Source organism: Perca fluviatilis, chromosome 12, assembly GCF_010015445.1.
Source record: "Perca fluviatilis chromosome 12, GENO_Pfluv_1.0, whole genome shotgun sequence".
NCBI classification, from domain to species: Eukaryota; Metazoa; Chordata; class Actinopteri; order Perciformes; family Percidae; genus Perca; species Perca fluviatilis.
In genome coordinates, this window is record NC_053123.1 from 31,709,934 (window position 1) to 31,730,219 (window position 20,286).

The 20,286-nt window shown below is 43.4% G+C and overlaps 1 protein-coding gene across 5 annotated transcripts in view; it reads left to right on the top strand.

Annotated features, from left to right (window-relative positions):
• pde1a (phosphodiesterase 1A, calmodulin-dependent) overlaps positions 1–6,122 on the top strand; it is a 58,537-nt gene extending 52,415 nt beyond the window's left edge. For 3 of the 5 annotated variants that reach the window (XM_039818996.1, XM_039819001.1, XM_039818997.1), the window contains 5 exons: positions 321–402; positions 1,135–1,255; positions 2,000–2,184; positions 3,828–4,076; positions 5,495–6,122. In XM_039818996.1, coding sequence (XP_039674930.1) covers positions 321–402; positions 1,135–1,255; positions 2,000–2,184; positions 3,828–4,076; positions 5,495–5,562 — 705 coding nt within the window. In that variant the 3' untranslated portion in view covers positions 5,563–6,122. The remainder of the gene's footprint in view (positions 1–320; positions 403–1,134; positions 1,256–1,999; positions 2,185–3,827; positions 4,077–5,494) is intronic. The other 2 variants (XM_039818998.1, XM_039818999.1) reach the window with 1 other exon arrangement.
• The last annotated feature ends 14,164 nt before the right edge of the window (positions 6,123–20,286 follow it).

Sequence of the window (20,286 nt, forward strand, 5' to 3'; positions counted from 1 at the left end):
CAAGTACAGATGAAATGATAAGTTGACAATTATGCAACTATTTTTAGTCATTTAAGCAAAAATACCAAATATTGGTTCCAGTTTCTCAAATGTGATGATTAAACGAGATCTTATGTGTCCATAATATAGTTATGTTGGCTGTCCTATCAGTGCAGCGTGTACATCTCTTACAGGACTGGGAAGGATAAGAGATATTTGTTGCGTCGTCAGATTTTCTGTGTTTATCGTGCTCATGGTGGCAAAACATGTCTGTAAATACCATGCACCCAGTGGATCTGAGGTTGATGTTCATGTTGCCTTGGTGACTGTGTCTCTTCCAGGGAGATAAGGAGGTGGAACTGGGCCTCCCTTTCTCTCCTCTCTGTGACCGCAAAGCCACCATGATCGCCCAATCACAGATAGGTAAGAACAACTTTCAACCAATGCGACCTAGCCATTACTAAACCACAGGCAGGTGAGGGGGACCACTTCCTGGGAACTAGTCTATATCGAAGACGTTTTACTTCCAGGTTTGCTCCTGTGCAGCCGGAAAATCCACTGGATGTGCGTCCCCTTCCTCTGTCTCTGTGTTGGCGTTCTAACCTCCGGCGAGAGGACTATGGTTAACTGCTCCTCAGATCTCTGCAGGGTAAATCCAGACAGCTAGCTAGACTATCTGTCCTATCTGAGTTTCCTGTCGCATGACTAAAACTACTTTTGAACGTACACACGTTCCACCAAAACAAGTTCCTTCCCGAGGCTGTTTTTGCAGAGTCACCGTAACTCCGTCCGGCGCCAAGACGATTGTGATTGGTTTAAAGAAATGCCAATAAACCAGAGCACATTTTTCTCCCATGCCAGAATGCTGTGTGGACTAGCCAGACCTTCCTCCGCAGCGCTGTGGAGGAAGGTCTGACAGTGCGAGACTAGCTGGGAACAGATACCATGACCAAACTATATCGGTGTAAATTAACTTGGGGTAAACAGTGACACCTGCTGGTGAACTGCTCTAATTCTCTGATCTCTCAGGAATGGGTCTGATTATGAAATTATAAAAAGAAGAGTTTATCATTTGTGCTGTCTTTTCTACTCCTCCATCCTCCTACCTTTCCTCTGCCCCTCGTCCCTCCATCCTGTCTCGCTCGCTGGTCGCAGGTTTCATCGATTTCATCGTGGAGCCGACTTTCAGCGTTCTGATTGACACGACGGAGAAACTGATTGGTCCGCTGATAGAAGAGGACAGGAAGGCCAGAGAGTCTGGAAACAGGAAGTCCAGGTACTACCGCTACTACTACTACTACTACTACAACTACAACACAAAAGTAATCACAGTTCCACTTCCAGACCAAATACTTTCTGTAAACAAACATTGTGATTGGGTCCATCACACTTCTGTGATGCTATTTTGGTTCTGACCTCTGTACAAGCCCTGCTGGTTTATAGATAGTATAGATATAGTCTCAGTCTCAGAAATAATTGGGATTAACAATATAATTGTGTGGCCGGGTTGGCTCAGTGGGTAGAGCAGGCGCACATATACTTGGAGGTTTATGCCTCGATGCAGTGGTCCAAGGTTCGAGTCCGAACTGTGACGATTTCCTGCATGTCTTCCCCCCTCTCTCTCCCCTTTCTGACCTAGCTGTCCTGTCGATTAAAGGCGGAAAAGCCCCAAAAAATAATCTTTAAAAAAATAAAATATACATATAATTGTGTCTTTATGTATTCACTTTTCAAACAAATAAAGTTTGGAATGAATCCCAGATACATATTTTGGTTATATGTCACCGTTATGTGACCCAGATAATGTAATAACACAGGTACAGGTAAACCACGCCTCTCTGTTATAAGAATACTTTGGTTTTTTTCTTCTTAAATTAACATAAAATCAACAATTACCATCAACATTCATACCTCTTAGCACCTTAGCTAACGTTAGCAATGTATTGCGGTTAAACAAAGAAACGGTGATTATGTTATAACAATGATGTAATCATTATAACCCTACTCCGCTCTGTTCCAGTCTAACAGGAAGCGGTTCCGTTACCGTGGAGTCGGTGCAGAGACACAGTAGCGGGCGCTATGGTAACAGCGATGAAGGACAGATGGACTTTTCCCTGACGGCCATCGACCAGCCGGCTCTGAAGCTGCACCTGTCCGGCGTCATCAGCAGCAACAAGGACAGATGGAAAGAGCTGTCCGTGCACGGTACGCCAGGGTTTCTACACCTTTCAGCAGGTCAAATTTAAGACCTTTCAACAACTGTTGGATGGATTGCCCCAAATATTTTGTATGTTCCCCAAAGAATGAATCCCTCAGGCTTTGGTGACCCTCTGACTTTTTGTTTAGCGCCACCCTGAGGTTGATACGGAGCCCCTAATGGGAAACGGTAATTTTTTATTTACTGGTGTGCACCAGGTACTTTCTGGTGCGCACGAGAAACCAATCTGGGTACCAGTCAGAATGGCTGCCAAGGACGAGGTATTCATCTTCCTAAAACCGCAACGAAATGTACCCGATAGTGTCTTTAACGCACTTAAAGATGAAAAGGCAACTGTTAACTGATATTATGCTGTGAATGTGAAATGTTAACTTTAGCCACATGACATTAGCAGTACTTTGTTAGCATCGTTTTGCTAGCCTTAGATTGGTTTCTTGTGCACACAAGATATTCTTGCGTGTGCACCCGAAAGAGTCTTGTGTACACCCAAAACTTTCTCGTGCACACCAGAAGTATCTCGTGTGAACCAGAAAGTTTCTCATGCGCACCAGAAAAAAAAAGTCATGCCATGTCCCCTTAGGCTGATCTAATTAGGCTCCGTAGGCTGATATTTTTGGTTTTCAGTGAAATGTCTGGCAACTATTTGATAGATCGCTGTGAAATTTGCTACAAGTAATTATGGTCGTTAAAGGACAAATTGTAATGACTTAAGTGATCCAAAACCTATTATGCTTTTCCTTTTTTTCTGTCATATACAGTGTATATATCTATATATATATATATATATGCTGTATATATGTCAGGTGTTTATATTAAACATGGCCAAAGCTTCAAATGCGATATTAAAGTAATCCGTGTGACCAAAAACCTCAGATTTTAGTGTTCATTTCGCAAAACACTATACAGTATTTTAGAACATTTGGTATTCATTTGATGTCATATGATATGCATAGAAATAAAAACATAAAAATCGAGCCTTGCTTGTTTCCGCTGGAGCTCACGCTAGCTGCATTTGGGCTTGGGGTTGGGTTAGCAGCAGCAACACGTGTCGTGTTAGCATGTGTTGAAGTGAGGGGCTTCATAAGATTCGAGTAGCTTGAGGCAGACGTGGATAAAGTCTTTTTTCCTGGGCATAGCGTGCATGTTACATAAACATTCTTGTCTTTAATTTCAATGAGCCGATACTTCCAGTTCGAGAACGCTACCTTTGAATTTCCCAGGCTCGTCTCCATTGTCGCTGTCTTGTGTTTAGTGGTAGTCAGAGCGTGCAGCGAGACAGTGTGAGCAGATCATCCGCCCAACCAGCCAATCATCATCGCATTTGCAACGGTGTCATCATCCCCCCCCCCCCGCTCTCTCCAGGCAGCTGGTGTGGAGCCAAAGCCTGACACCTCGCGCTTCATTCAACCAAACTGTAGTAACGCGCTACTTTACATTCTCAGTAACGATAACGGCGTTGCAACGATGGGAAAAGTAATTCATTAGATTACTCCGTTACTGAAAAAATAATGCCGTTAGTAACGCCGTTATACTTAAAAATTGTTACTCCCAACACTGTTTATAGATATGGAAGAAATGCACTTCTTTATCTTGTGTTCTGTAACTTAAATGCTCCTTTGTTTGTGCACAGAGCTGGCCAATAAGGAGCAAGAAGAACAAGAGAAGGTGGAGTCTGTCAACTCAGACATCCAATCACATGCCTCGCCCAGTCACAGTGCCCCTGATGGACACACCTCTGACCAATCACAGAACTCAGAGGGCTCCCCTCCTGATGAAACACACAACGACAAGTCACCCGTCCACCTGAACTGGAACGGTACGAACATGACCCCGCCCTTCAATAGCATTCAGACTCTACTATCGTCCATGCTTACGCAAGGTAACGTGACCAGATTTGTTCAGGTCCTATCCCTGACCAATCGGTATCCTAACCTTAACCACTCATGGTCAATGCCTAACCCCAACCAATCGGGCTGCTTCCTAGGGCGAGACTTGCCTAGAACTTACGTGGGATCCATAATAACGCCTGCTCGCCACATAGGCTACCGGTGTGTTTCCTCCTTCGTTCTCAAAAAAAAACGCAAAAGCATAATTGAAGCGCTGTGAACCAAACCAACAACTGCCGATATAACATAACGTGTCCATTGTTAATGTCATTTCCACACTTACCATTCATTTCAATGTGAGCAGCCGTGCGATGCATTCTGGTAGCATCGCAGGGACTTTAGAGAAGCGGGGTGTTGAGTCGACCGCTCCTCATTTGCATAAAGTTATAAAGTTGAAGTTTTCCATTTTCAGTGACCTAAAGTATGCCAAAACGCAGATAAAAAGCTATGTTTAAAAAAAGTAGCCATGTACGTGTATACTACGACTCAGACTACATCTACACTACTATGTTTCGGTTTAAAAAAAATATATTTTGCTACGTTCACGTCTACTACACGTACACTACTGCGGCGTTTCCGAGCGCCTTAAAACGGAGACATTTGGAAACGCTGCCGCCCCCGTTTGGGTTTGAAAACTCCGGGGTTGCTTTGTAGTCTGGACAGACACAAACGGAGACATTTTGGAAACGACGACGCCAGCAGTCTCCCTAAGCGGTTAGGTAGCTTAGATACCACCTCGTCCTCGCTCCAAGCTAATAAATCCCTGCTCTTAATTCCCGCAGAGTAACGTCAGACAATCTGCTTCCTGTTTACACCGGCACGCACATGCCCAGTGTGTGTGAACGGTCAGGTGAGACGTACGGACACGAAAGCATTTCAGAAAACACTTTACAAAACAAAACATTGAAACAGAAATGTTTGTGGGACTAGGCACCGTAAGGTTAAGGTATTGAGGTCAAAAATTTTAACATCGACAACTTCTCAGTCTCTCCCCACTTTCTGCTAAAGCCCAAAACGGTCTCCTAAGCCCCTCCCCCCACAAGGGAGAATGAATGTGTGTGCATGAGCAGTGATTGACACGCAGTTAGACACCCCCCCCTGGCCCTGATTGGTGCATCTGAACAGGGAGTGGTGGATTTTTGCAAATCCCACTCCAGGCTGTAGGTGGAGCCAGAGGAGCTGGATTTTTATTTAATGACCTGCTTCATGTAGTTCTACTGGATCATAGGCTCAGTTTCAGCAAATATGACAGAAAGTTAGCTTTATAAGACTTACCTACTGCACCTTTAATATGGACACAGATTAGTTCTGCTACAGGAGCTAAAACTCAAAAACGCTGCTTAAAAAATGAGAACATTGTAGTGTTAATGTAGCCTCAATGAGCTGACCAGTTTCATGGTGATCGTTGCAGGGTCGGGGCCAGCGGCGGAGAAGACGGAGGACAATGATGATGATGATGAAGTGCCTGAAAAAGCCTGATGACGCTCCATGGCGAACTTACCACCGTGTCTGACTGTGGCAGATCACCGTGGCGACAGGAGGTGGAACGGTGCAGTGACAACGACACGGTTCAGACCCTGCTGTTCAAAGCAGCTGCTGACTCGACGGCATCTCAAGTGGCCGCCAAAAAAAGAAAAAAAGGGCCACTCGACGTTATGTTTACAACTGACCACGAACATACCAGATTCAAAGTGACGACATTCATCAGACCAACAGCTTCTTAGCAGCTTCGCGGCCCGTTCGCTGTGGTGAAAGTGTTTCATGATTTCATTAGAGCATGGGCGTCGGAACCATTGTGTGTGGGTGGGACAAGACCCGCCCACTTTTTGGGACCAATGATATCGCACCCACTCACTTTTCAGCGCATCTGCCTTTTACTTTTCAGAGCGCCGTCAGTCAAATCCATTCCACTTGAGGAATGCCCAAAATATATTAAACTCGACAGTAAGTCGCGTGGTTATGACACAATCGTTAGCCTATTTTTACAACAACGTCTGCTACGGGGCCATAACGTGAGGTACAAGGTAATGGAGCCTTTTATACATTTACGTGTTTCTTTAGAAATAAACAATGGACAAAGAGAGTCTTTAAACGCTTCAGATGTAAAGTTATTCGCTGTCAAAGTGACGCCAAAATGAATGGCAGTCAATGGGATGCTAACGGGAGGTGATGGCTTGTTAGCCTAGAATTTCTCCCATTGGAGGTATGCTTTCCTTGGTCCATATAAAATAAACTCCATTCCGTGTTTTCATTACTCACAGCAAGGTCAACAAAGCATCTTATCGTGTCTGCTGCTCAGGTGAATCTGGCAGTGTGCTCACATACTATCACTTAACAAGCTGGTATCAAAGTGGATTTTCATCATTTGTTTGCCTGTTGCTTTTAAAGGCATCATGTGGTCTTTGTTGCAGCATTGAATTACAGTACACTTGCACATGTTGTTATAAAGCTATCAGTTATCCGACATTTTTGCTAGGTACAGTAATGTTAACATCATTCAACCAAGTGTCAGCAGCTCTTTGAATCCTGGTCAATGAGAGAAGGTAGTAGTTGTACCAGTGCTATGTGTTATATATATATATATATATATATATATATATGTATGTTAAAGCCAAGGTGCTACTGTACGGACTAGCAAGGGAGGACCCACACACTTTATTTTGTGTGCTTCCGACGCCCATGCATTAGAGGCTCAGAGGAACTACATCTAAATAAAATTTAAGACAGACAGGTGAAAACCATTTGTACGTACGTATTAACTACGATAAGTAATGCACTGTAATTCATAATGTATTCCGCATATTTTTATTCCGTGGAGTTTGTGTCCCGGAAGAAGTTAAGAAGGAATAAAGTTTTTTTTTGGGGTTCCTTTTTTTTTTCTCAACTAGCTGTTTTGGTGCCTAAACCTAACTGTCGCTAAACTGTCGGCTAAATTCAACTATAACGGCCCCTGAAAGGGCCGTAGTCTTGCAGTGACCGGTACCCAGCTGAAGGGAACCTTTTCTCTGCTAAATTTAACTGTAATAACCGCTAAACTTAACTGTCGGTCGCCACGTAGTCTGGATCAATGACCGTTCATTTCCATGATAATCGCCGGGATGTCCCTTACCTTCTGCTCTCTGTGTGTCGCCGTTCTCAAAGTCCGTTCTCTTCAGGAAAACGACAACAACCTTCGAGCTAGCGAGCTACACGCTGAAAATGTCAAGTTTTTAAGAAAATTTGGATGGCGCAACAAGGCAGGCCTGCTCGGTTCTTTCGGGGGAATAATTGTAAAGATTTACAAAGAATATGTTTAGGGCATTTCTTCTCTAACTGCGACAGTTAACTTCATGTAATATTGTATGTGGCGTTTTCTTTTGCGGGGTGCAAATGTTCCACCAAAACAAGTTCCTTCCTGAGCCACCGTCACTGCGTCCGGAGCTCAACGCCACCCAAGATTGTTGTGATTGGTTTAAAAAAAATGCAAACAACCCAGAGTGGTTTTTACTCCTATGCCAGAATGCATCCGTGGTGTAGCCAGACCTTACTCCACAACGCTGTGGAGATGGGTCTGGCAATGCGAGACTAGTCATCATGTGACCGGCCCGCGGTCGTAATTTCGTAGCGTATCATACGAATTGGTGTGCTTAACTTTTCGTACGATGTGTGTTGAAACCAAGGAGTGTACAGTGGCTGTTCGTGGCTAAATATCTGTTATCTGGAGGAATGAGAGGTGGAGCTGTAAGAAGCAGTTGTGAAGGTTTTGCGAATGAAGCTAAGCACAGCGACCTCCTTTAAGGAGTGGGAATATCTGCTTTATGATGGGTTAAAATTATCAAGCGTGTTGAGCTTCTGGCCACGCCCCAATATGTGATGTCGGATTTGTCACTGGCTAAGTTTACAAGCTGTCAATTTTTGGGTTATGGTCGGGTTACGGTCACTATTCGGGTTTCTGAAACATTCGGAATAACCCGTTTACATGCGTAAGCAGAGAGAGTTACTCCACATAGATATAGAACAGTTCTATATCTATGGTTACTCTAATTTGTAATCAATTGGCAATATCCCGACGTAGTAGGCGCCGACGGTTAAGCGTCTGGACGTAGCCCTACGGACAACCTTAAGACGCAATAACTTTTCGGTCACCTTCTTATAAATCTCACTATCTCGGTACTTTCTGCCGTCAACAAAAGACATTATATTCATGGTTTTCACCACACTAATGAAGAAATTGGTTTCCTCCTCTCTCCAAAAGTGTGGTGCTGTGCTGCGTCTCGCCATGTTTACATCTACTTCTTGTTTACTTCCGGTATACTGCGCGCAGGTTTTCTGCATTGACATATATATAACTATATTATTATAGTATATAATTATTATTATTATTATTATTATGTATAACTATGTTTTCTGGCGCATACAAGAAGTTCCTCTACTCAAAAGACCAAGATTCCTTGCGAATAGAACATGCGCAGAACACAAATCAATGTTCCTTGTGATGGGATATGCCGATACGCTTTTACATGACCAAAATTTCGGGTTAGAAAAGGGGTAACCCAGGTAGCATATTTGGGTTTTTTGCCGGTGTTTACATGGCCGTGCGCGACCGGGTTATTGCTAATATTCCGGTTTTGAACGGGTTATTGGCTGCATGTAAACGTAGTCAATGAGTAATCAATAGATCCTCGAGGATATCGGAGCCGTTGTGAGCCACGATATAGCGTTTGAAATGAAGCTAGCTTAGTAAGGAAGCTAGCTAGTTAACTCAGCAACGCGCAAATGTAACCTTATTGTCGGTACACGATCCGTTCTGCCTGCATAATCCGTTCTGAACATGTGCAAGATAATACTGTTTTACCGAGGATACGACCTGCACGATCTGTTCCATGCTAGCCTATGGCTAGCCTCCACCGGGAAGCTAACGTTACTTTAGTTAACAGCTAATTCGGCTAACCGCTAGCTACTAGATTCAGTATAAAATAACGTTAAGTCAAACTTAATGGGGAGAAGTAGGCTACACCTAAATGTAGACTTTACAGTAATAACAATAAAGACAAATATTGAGAGATTGTATTTTAAATGAGCACAAGTAAAGTAGAACTGACGTAACAGCTGTTATATATGTTAACGTTAATTTTCAAGTTTTATTTTGAGGGTCTTTTAAAGTTATTACATGCTGTCTCAGCTAGCGGTTAGCCGAATTAGCTGTTAGCTAAACTGACGTTAGCTTGGCTGTCGACCGGAAGTGTGGAACAGATCGTGCAGTGTCGTAAATCCTCGTACAACAGCGCATGCGCGAACATTTTGCGCATGCGCAAAACGGATCGCGCATGTGCAGAACGGATCGTGTACCGACACTTATCTCACCTGATGGGTTTTATCCAGCGACTTTTTATCAGCCGGGAAGGAGACAGAACGGGCAAGACCCGCTTCTCGTGTGATTACCGTTACATCCCGGAACGAAACACACACACAACGTCAGCGAAAGACAAAGTTCTGACGTCACGTACATGACTTTTGGGTGTGTAGCCTTTCTAATTACATATTTTCAGTCTTATGGTTCAGATTTAGAAGCAACGAACAAGACATCCGTCCGGAAAGGGGAGGAACTCTCGGCAGACCAACAATGGGACGTAATTTCAAAAAGAATATGTACGGTACGTCATTAGAAAGACTGTTCAGCCCAAAGTCTCTAAGTGACGTCTCTCTGAAGCTACGATGTCTTTGTGTTTGGTACCGGGATGTAACGTTAACTCGCATGAACAGCGGACGTCTTGGCCATTCTTTCTCTTCCCGGCGTTACATGTTTTGTAGAACTGAGCTATTAACCGGATTAGATTAACCGGAGTCAAATTCCTTGTTTGTTTACGCAAACCTGGCCAAATAAAGCTGATTCTGATTCTAAGCTAGCTAGCTAGCGAGCGAGCGAGGTGGCGTATATTGTGCGAGACGAGAAATGTAGTTCACTGAGCGGTTTCACACAAAACTAAGTGGTACTACCACAAACCGACGACAAACTGAGACTTTCTTCAGTTGCAAAATTTTTAAACTGACAAACGTGTAATCCATGGCTCAATTCAAACGGTATCAAAACAGTATTTGTCTCTCCCCGTTCACTACATTACATAGTTTTTCCGAAATAACGCCCTTGTTGGTCCACCGGAAGTGCAGGGACTTTGTGTCTCTATGTCAAATAGGCCTACAGTAACCTGACCTGCTGTGACATCACTGATTGGGGCGTGGCCAAAGGTTTGATGCCACAGAGAGCAGAGCAGCAGTTAATCAGTGAATTTTAAACCTTTAAATGACACATCAGTTTACACGTGACCACTTTAAAAGGACGTTTGCTTTTGCAGCATGGGTTGTCTCGTACTTTTGGGCGATGTACTTTATATAGGCTAGCGTAACGTTGTACTGTACTCTCCGCCGTCATTGTGGGAACACGAGCAACTCCGATGGAAACAGGAGGTGTGACCGACCGCCAGAAAAAAACCTTTAAATGGACAGAAGCTCGGAGATCAGACAGCTTCTGTTCTACTTGGTTATAAAACCACGTCTCTGTCACTTCTCCTGACTGTGAATAAAGAACATAAAATCACGATCATCGGCCGACGAGCTGAATGGTGGAGCCAACGTGGCCGACAGTGAAAACTCTTTGGATCCTCTGAGCACTGTGTTCGTTAATGCAATGTGCGCTATATTCATTGTGTGCTCTTTGGCTCTGTGTGTGTGAGAGAGAAGAGTGTGTGTGTGTGTGTGTGTGTGTGTGTGCACTGTATATTGTACAGCTGTTTTCTGTATTATTGTATTAAACATTCAGAACTCCAGTCCCCTCCTGTTTCAATTTTATTCAAGCTTTATTCCAGCATGTGAGATCATTTATGTACGTCTTATGTCTTGCATGTGGTCAAAAATTGTCTATAACTAAAGATAGCCTATGTCCCGCTGCCCCATTGGTATGAAACGGTACACTTCCTGTCTCCTAAATGGGCCGCATTTGATAGTGTAGTGAAAGTTGTGTGGATGGATGAAAAGTTATATTTAAATAATTTATTAATATTCTCTTTTGCTGACATTAAATATTTACACAGTTAAAAGACATATTTAGAATTACGAATGTTAGTTTTTTTTAGGTCGTTCGCTAACGTTAGCTGGCGTTGGCTTATCTGTGTTGCCAGATCTGGCAAGAGCTTGTTGCTGAGACAGAAACGGGTCTGGAACGAAGTTAATTTTCTCCTGATTTGTCCGTCTGAAAAATGCCATTTTAGTGTCAGATGCTGCATCTCATGTTGCTTAAATTTACTCCTTGAGTCCTCCACTTTCCTCCCTTCCTCAGGAGGAAATCATGGGAGGAGAGAGGCACCAAGGAAAAGTGTCACATGAATTCGTCAGCTGTTTGGGAGGAGTTAGTAACGGCGTAGGCGCATTTTACAAATTTTCTGTTAAAATAACAAAGAAATGCTGCGTTATTCACTTTAGACCAGGTTTTTGTTGGTCAATCACTTTCCACTGCCTCAAGATAGCAACACGCCAAGAATGCACCTGAACGCACCTCCCTGTAAGACCAGCACGCCCATGGGCCACAGATGGGCGCATGGGTGCATTTGCTATTTAAACGACGTGGGCACTGGATGGTCTTAAACTAGCAAAGACACGTGCGTCAGGCTTTGCGCTGCGCTGCGCCGGGTGCAAGATAGGGCCCTCAGACTTGAGTCGTCCTCAAAATACTTCAGACTGGACTCAGACTCGTGATGCAGGACTCGTGAACAGTCTTTGTTTTTCAGGAAACGTCTGATGAGCTGACCGTAATCCATTACTTATCTACGTAACACTTAATGCGTAGCGTACCTGCTGTGCGCGGCCACGCATGAGAGAGGTCAACAAACGTGTCGATTACACTGGCAGCTGCTGTGCCGTTCATCAGAAGCTTTGGCTTTAAAAACTTCAGACAGCAACAAGGCCCAAACAAAAGAAGCGCTGAATGCAAAATATGTGGACTCTAGCTCAGAGACTTGACTTTGATTCTAGCTCAGAGATTGAGACGACTTTGGCTCTAGCTCAGAGACTCGAGACTTGACTTGGACTCTAGCGCAGACATGTCAACCTCTCAGTTTTCAAAAATAAGATTGTGCACAGCTGTCAGTTTTCAGAAAAGTTGACACGTACCCGTGTATATATGCCGTCAAGAGCACGCCAAACCTGTAGGTGGCGGTGTAACGAGAAGCTAAAGCCCACGTTAGCCAATCTGAATCCCGAAAATAGCAACAACAGCAACAAATCACTTCCTCTCTCTTCTCTTCCTCACTTCCTCTACTGCCTAAACCTCCGTTTGTCTCAGTTTACATGCAAACTAAGTTTTTCAAAATCTCCACTCTGGCGGGAGTTTTTAGAAAGAATCGTTTTTAGAGGCAAATTCTCCGTTTGCGTGTAAACGAAGGGCACAAACGAAGGGAAATGTCTCCGTTTGTAAAAATAACCATGTACGTGTAAACGGGGTATCAGAGACTTGAGACTTGACTTGGACTCTAAGCTCAGAGACTTGAGACTTGACTTGGACTCTAAGCTCAGAGACTTGAGACTTGACTTGGACTCTAGCTCAGAGACTTGTGAGCATCTCTGCATTTCAGTTCTTTGCAGAAGAAACCCAGAAACCCAACCAGCTCGCTCAGGCACACTGTCTTCAAAGTGTAAACTGCAAATCAACCTTTCAATCTGATGCCCTGCATTCCGGTCGACAGTAGACAGAAAACCAGTTCCTCATTCTGCGGCTGCACTGCAAATACACACCAACAGAGGGCAGCAGACACTAGAAGAACTTTCAGGCACAAACATGATAGACAACGAGTATTATTTTTCATTTTTAAATCAATTTGCTGTCACTTCCAACCATGAAAGTATATACATGTATATATCCCATGAAAGTGTGAACTATGGGCGCCAAATAAGTCTCAAATGATCAGTATTTGCAAATACATGCTCGCTGACAAACGTTGGAAATGCAAACAAACCTTTAGAAGATGAACATAAAATGAATAACTATGATTTATTTGTTGTCTGTTGTTAGTTTGTGCATTAAATGACCCGTGGAAAGCAGCGTCGGAAAATAATGTAGTGTCTAAGACTACATTTTTATAGCTTCATTTGTATCACAGGTTGTTAGTTTATTATTGTGTGATATCTTATTAAACAGTCATTCTGTCGTCTCCGAGTGAAATGATCCGAAGCGGTTTGTCTCTTCAGCGGCTGCTGTTCATCCACTGATTGGTCCCGTTTAGAAACACTACAGGTGTCCTTAATCACTCTCAATCAGTTCCTGATTAACAGCGGCAGCAGAAACGGTACCTTCACGCCACCTGGGAAAATCAGGGACCGCCCCCGTCATTACGTTGTTTTTCCGACTGCCGGCGTTCATGTGCTTCACTGTCTATGCGTGTTCTTCATCTGTCATATTGGCGTCTGGCATAACAACTTGTTGCATGACTGCCAGCAACTGTTGGGCCTACTTGACTTGAATTGGTTTACTTGTTACTGGCAATAGCACACAACTTGTGTAACTAATTTAAGTTACTCTGTTGAAACCAATGGACGACTACAACCTAAATCGATAGCACATTGTGGACGCTGGCAAAATCTATTACATGCATGCGTGAATTGTCTATATTTAGGAAAAGTTTCTCACCCTTCAACACATTTGAACGATCGTCGGCCATGTTTCTGTACGTCAGTTGTCAACAACGCGTCACCAACTGTGAAACTCTGTTAGCAAAATCCAGCCCCAGTTTCCCACCTCTGATTCCCACAGGAAGTGACGTGAATGACGACGTTTTCACTGGACGCCCATGAACGCACGGATAGACAACACTCAACACTCAACCTTTCACCTGTGAAGCAGCTTTTACTACAAAGGATTACTTTAACCCTTGTGTTATCCTCTTGGGTCAAAATTAACACTTTGTTAGACACTGTTTTTTCATTTTTATCTGTCGCTTTTTCCCATGTTTTCCTTGCTTTTTCAATGTTTTTGGCACTTTTTTCCATTACCAACAGTATATTCACCACTAGAACAAAACTTGTTATATAAAAACTAGTTATAACACTAGTTTTACACATATCTTTTGGAATTCCTGTTAATTATATGAAATTATCAAATCTTTGTGTCAGAAAAAAGCAGAAATTATGAATGATTTTGACTGAAGATCAGAGGAATGAAGGTAATGGATAATCACAGATATGTCAAAGTTTAATCAGGATGATGCTATATAATTGAATGAAACACACACAATCTCCACTTCTGAGCCAAACTGAAATGTTTAGCATATCACACACTTCATTTCCTGCATTCTGGTGAATGGATCAGGTTATGGTGCAAATGTCTTTATTTATGTAAAGTTATGATTAGATATGTGGGGGGAGGTGGGGTGCACTGGCCAGTTTTGATTATTGGGGGGGGTTGTAAGATTATAAGAACCTTGACATTTGCTTTACAGTGACTTCAACTGACTGATTTCACCTGTCTGTTGACACCTGTATCACTCTGTGTGAGCGCTGGTTATGTTTATCTGTGTTTAGGCCCCCAACATCTCCTTCCAGGCAGCGCTGCCTGGAAGGCACTAGGATTAGGCAATGGTTATGGATATGGTTAGGGTTATGGTTAGGGTTATGGTTAAGGTTAGGGTTAGGTGCCTTGAAGTCAACAGTCGCAGCACTGCCCTGAAGGAGATGTTGGGGGCTTAAAACACCATCAAGCTTATATTATACAGTCCTTCCAGAAAAAATGTGAGTTTTTTTGTGATCGTTGCGGGCAAAATGCGATGGAATATGCAGGTTATTTATGCAATTTTATGCAATGAAATTGCGGGAACTTGCAAAAACTGCGGTTTGAGAAAAAAAAAAGTGATTTCCCCCCAACACCCTGCTTTTCGATGATGTTCACATCGCGTAATTACGTCACTTCATAACGTTCCCATGGCAACAGGGGAAAATGACTGCTCTTATGTGAAGTAAACGCAACATTTTTCAACTTTCTGCTGAGATATATTATGTTATGATATATTCTGACTTTTTTGCAACGAAAATGCGGGGATTATGAAATCATGAGAGCCCTGAATATTTTGCGCGGAAATCGGCAATTTATGCGGCAAAAGTGTGCCGTATTTGAAAAATGCGTTGAATTATGCAGTCGCATAATCGCGTTTTTCTGGAGGGACTGATTATAGCTCACAAAAATGACCGTTACATTCAAGCCGTTGCTAAATGAGATGCTACAAAGCTAATTAAGACTATCAGCTCCACACAACTCTCTCTGGATCTCTCAGTGTGACTATGTTCAGAAGATTGTGGCGTCCCGTGACTTTCCAGCGCAGAAACTCGAGTGAAGATAATGACCTCTTCTGAAGAGTCCTTCGTTTTTTTAATCCTCCTTGTCCTCCTCGGCTACCAGCAGCTGTGTGGAGGAAGGGGTTGCGTGATCACGGAAGGCTTGTATCATGTGGACGCACAGACAGTTTTGTTGTCATTACTTAGAATTCCTCACAGGGGCGACAGAAACTACGCACTATAGCTTTAAACATGATCTATTTTCCAACTAGGACACTCAGAGAGAGTGCAGACCTCCGCCAAGGGCAGTAGTCCAGTCTCCTATAATATGCAAGTCTCTAATGCAACCACTATATACTGTATGTGTGGACATTTTTCCAAAACTATTAGAATATGGTGCTTAACTGACACCTTATCATCTCAGCTGTGCTTTTACATACATTTAGGAACACTATAAAACACAGCAAGAAGCTAAAAACTCACACAGTCACAGGCTAGCGTCATCGTGACTCCTAACTATTTACCAGCAGAACTAGCAGACAGGACCACTGTTCAGTGTTTTGAGGGTGACCCTATGGAACGCTAATACTTTGAATATAAAGTGATAATAAATCAAAATCATACAAACAAATGAAAGCATTTAAGTATTGCAGGGGCAAACGTTAGCATAACGGAGACGGCCAAAAAACACAGACTTACCTATAGAGCCGTAGCCCCACCTTGTGGAAAGGTCACAGCATGACACTCGTTATTAATGCCTGTGAAAAATAACTGTGGTGTGGAGCAAGTATAAACACGTACAAGACACGATATTACGAATCCCACTTTGGCCCACTATGGCCGCCCTTCAATAGCATTTATTGGCCAGGCGTCCATGCATTCGCAATGTAATGTAACCCCATTTGTACAGGTCCTATCCCCTGACCAATCAGCTATCCTAACCTTAACCACTCGAGGTCAAATGCCTGACCCCAACCAATCGAGCTGCTTCGTAGGGCGGGTCTTGGCGTGGCCATAGTGGGATTTGTAAATTTCCGTACAAGACACATGAATACATACAAGTTCTACACACAGTCCAACTGGAACACAACCGTTAACAGTACGAGGACAAATAAATACCAGTACAAGGTGCATGGATAACAGCGTCAAAGTGACCTACACAGGGTAGGACAACGTGCATATCAGCCTCCAAAGTTCAATCAGCATCCATTACATTACATCACCAACCCCTTTAATCAACGTTTCTACACATACTCAACACATAGTCAACAGACGAGAATATATAACCAACCAAGGAATAAAGAAAGAAAAGAAATGAAGTAGCCCAGAGTAAATAAATGGTGTATTCAGATCATAGGCTAAATTTAATGGGTTCAAACTAACAGGAAAACCGAGTTGAAAACATAACCTCCTTGGCGAAGGGTGCCGCTAATTTTTTAGAATAATAAACATCCACCAGACTCAGCAGAACACGCCAAACCAACGTCCGTGACTGATTGAGTTTGCCTCTCTGAGTTCAGAGGGTCGAACCAACGTGTGACAGCAGGAAGTCGGGCCAAACTCATTAAGAATTAAGACTATAATTGTGATTGACAGTGTTTGCCAGCAGACGCAGGCCTGCGTCAGCAGCTGGGGAAGGCTTCACCTTTGCCAACTTAATTCTTTCAAAGTGGCATGGCCCGGATCGAAGGCTGAGCCTCACAAGATATTTCTTTTTAAATATCTTCTGTTTACTGTACGCATCTGACATGTTGATTGATTTTATTGATCCTAGTGTGGAAATTAGGTTATTGCAGCAGCACAAAAAGAAGACACAAGCACACGTTCAGTTGCCACTTTGTTAGGTACAGCTTGGTCTGGATCAATGGAAGAACATTTCCAGGATAAAGCCTGGAAATGTCAGACTTTGTCCTTCACCTTCCTCTCGGTGTGTGTCGGCGTTCTTAAACTCTGCTCGCTTCGGGAAACAACAAGAAACTTCAAAGTAGCGAGCTATACGCTGAAAATGTCAAGTTTTGAAAAATGTTTTCATGGTGCAACAAGGCAGGCCTGCTTGGTTCTTTTGGGGAATGATTGTAAAGATTTACAAAGAATATGTTTAGGGCGTTTCCTCTCTAACTGGGACGTTTTGGGACTGATTGGTGGGATTGCTGTGGACCAAGTACACACGGAGATACACTGGTAAGTGAGGTTTAACCATGTATCAGCTACTGTATTGTGTCAACAGTTAACTTAATTTAATATTGTATGTGGAGTTTTCTTTTGCGAGACGATTGTGATTGGTTTAAAGAAATGCAAACAAACCCAGAGCGTTTTTTTTTCTCTTATCCCAGAATACATCGGTGGTGTAGCCAGAACTTACTCTACAACCAGACTTTACTGGTAGCTAAAGCTAATGCAGTCTAAAGCACACGACTAGTATTACCAGGGGACTTCACATGATTTAGAAATACCCCGTTTCAACAGCCAATAGAGAAGTCAGCTGGTCGTGTCTCCAGAGGCTGGTTTCAGAACGTAAGAGAGACGTCTCCTGTTTCAACAGCCAATAGAGAAGTCATCTTGTAAAGTCAGCTACAATAAAAAGATCCATAATCCATTTTATTTCTGTTACAAACTGTTAACGGAGGATCAACGTGCGCCCGCAAGCACGCACGGTGGAGCGAGCTAAAGAGGGACTGAAGAGAGGGAGCGCCGAGGACAAAGCCGTGAATCGGAGAAATTAAACGTGTTTTCTCCAATTTATCACTAGAAATCTGTCCACATATTTGTCATATTTACACAAAACAAATGCTATGTTTAGCTACCAAAAGCCTGGAAGTCGGAAGTTAGAACGGAAATACAAAGAGTTGTCTCTATGGAGATGATACACAGTCTTTTAATGCCGATCCAAGCCGAATAAGTGCTCCAACTGTGAGTCACGGGACATCGTCTTTGTAAACGCATTAACATTTTTCTACCAGAAACCACGGGCGCTCCTACCGCTGCAACTTCACAGACCTTTCTCACAGCAAACCTTTAGACTCACAGCACAGATATAATGAACAACATTAATCATAGAGTCCTGGAGCTGGAGTTTTTACTTTGATTCTCGAAGCACTTTAGTGTTTTTCATGTTTTATTCCAGCAGCTAAACCGTTGACCGTGTTGAAGCCCGACAGTTTGAGGAGGCACAGTTGACATCTGAGCGGCAAAACCTTTCCCTCTGAAATGAAAGGCCAGCAGGTCAACAGACTAGAAAGCTGTAAATAACTCCTTCTTTACCACCAAGATGGAAAACTGGAAAAGGTCAGATTTATAACGTACGGTCAAAGAGAAATGCCTCCAAAAAGCCACAGCGAGCGACCACCAGGCTGGATATCGACTCCGGTAACGCCTGAACAGTCATGTTGAGAGAAAAGAGGTTGTTGCAGCTCGTTCAGCTCCGATGAGCAAACAGCTTTCCTCTGAAAAGGGCCTTTCCTTCTCCACTCTGTGATTCAATGGTATGATGAGAGGAGCGCTGTTAGAAAAGCCTTTTGTCAACAGGGAATCCCTTTTATTCAGATTAAAGCTGTGAAGTAGCCAGAGCACAAAGGCAGTGCTGTGATACTTTTTTTTTTTTATGTGGTGCAACAAAACAGCAAGATATATTTTGATATTCTCTTCATGAAAGTCTGAGCGACTGGCCTTCAGGCTACATCTACACTAAGCTACGTTTTGGGTTTTTTAAGCAGCGTTTTGAGACAAAAATGATCTCCGTCCACACAAGAGTTTTTGCTCCAGTAGCAGAACTAATCTCTAGGTGGATCCCAAGTCTCTTATTTGATAGTCTATATCCACGACGTTCCACTTCCGGGATTGCTAAAGTGCCGCAGGAAATTCTGCCAGATGCATGTTTTTTCGCCGATGTCCGTTTCCTTTTTATTGGAAATTTTAAACTCTGGCTGATTTGTGAGGACTATGGTTAACTGCTCCTCAGATCTCTGCAGGGTAAATCCAGACAGCTAGCTAGACTATCTGTCCAATCTGAGTTTGCTGTTGCACGACTAAAACAACTTTTGAACGTACACATGTTCCACCAAAACAAGTTCCTTCCTGAGGCTATTTTGCTGCGGCTCCGTGTGGATCTTAGCACCGCCAAGACGACTGTGATTGGTTTAAAGAAATGCCAATAAACCAGAGCACGTTTTTCTCCCATCCCGGAATGCTGTGTGGACTAGCCAGACCCTCCTCCACAGTGCTGTGGAGGAAGGTCTGGCAAAGCGAGACTACTTATTTGATAACTCTTTGCTTAAACCTGAAGTCGTTCTGTCCCTCCTTTGTGAAGGCCGTCTCAAAGATCTTATTCCTGCCCAGAGGAGCTAGGATAGAGGAGAGATCCCTGAGGAGCTATGAGCGAGGATACAGAGAGCAGCCTTCCTGGATGCCGTGCAGCTGAAGGAGTTGCTAACTCGGCCAATACAGCTGACAAATTCACATGTCGCAGAGGAAAAGGACGTCTCATCCCTCTAAAAACACATTTCCTTGTTTCCTCTCTCCTCACATGATCTCCTAGCGTCTCTCCCGTGCTTCCTCGGTGGGACGGACTAAGACACGGATGCAATTTAAGGACCTGGGACGTACCCTCCGTCCTTACTGACACGCCTAAAATACATACTGCATCACAATTCACGTATACTGGGCATGTGCGTGCCGGTGCAAACAGGAAAGAGCATTCAGTTTACTCCCCCTGGCTCCGAGCTGGCCTGACCCATAAGCGAACTAAGCTGGTTAGCCGGCTGGTTAGGGCCCCGTGGCTACCAGAGGGCCCCCAAGAGCGCTTGACATGTCTCACAATAGAGCTCATAACAGAGCCGGTCTATTTAAAGATAGCGTTGCTGCTAATAGGTCTCACATTAGTCTTTAAATGCGTATTTGTACATTATGAGTGCT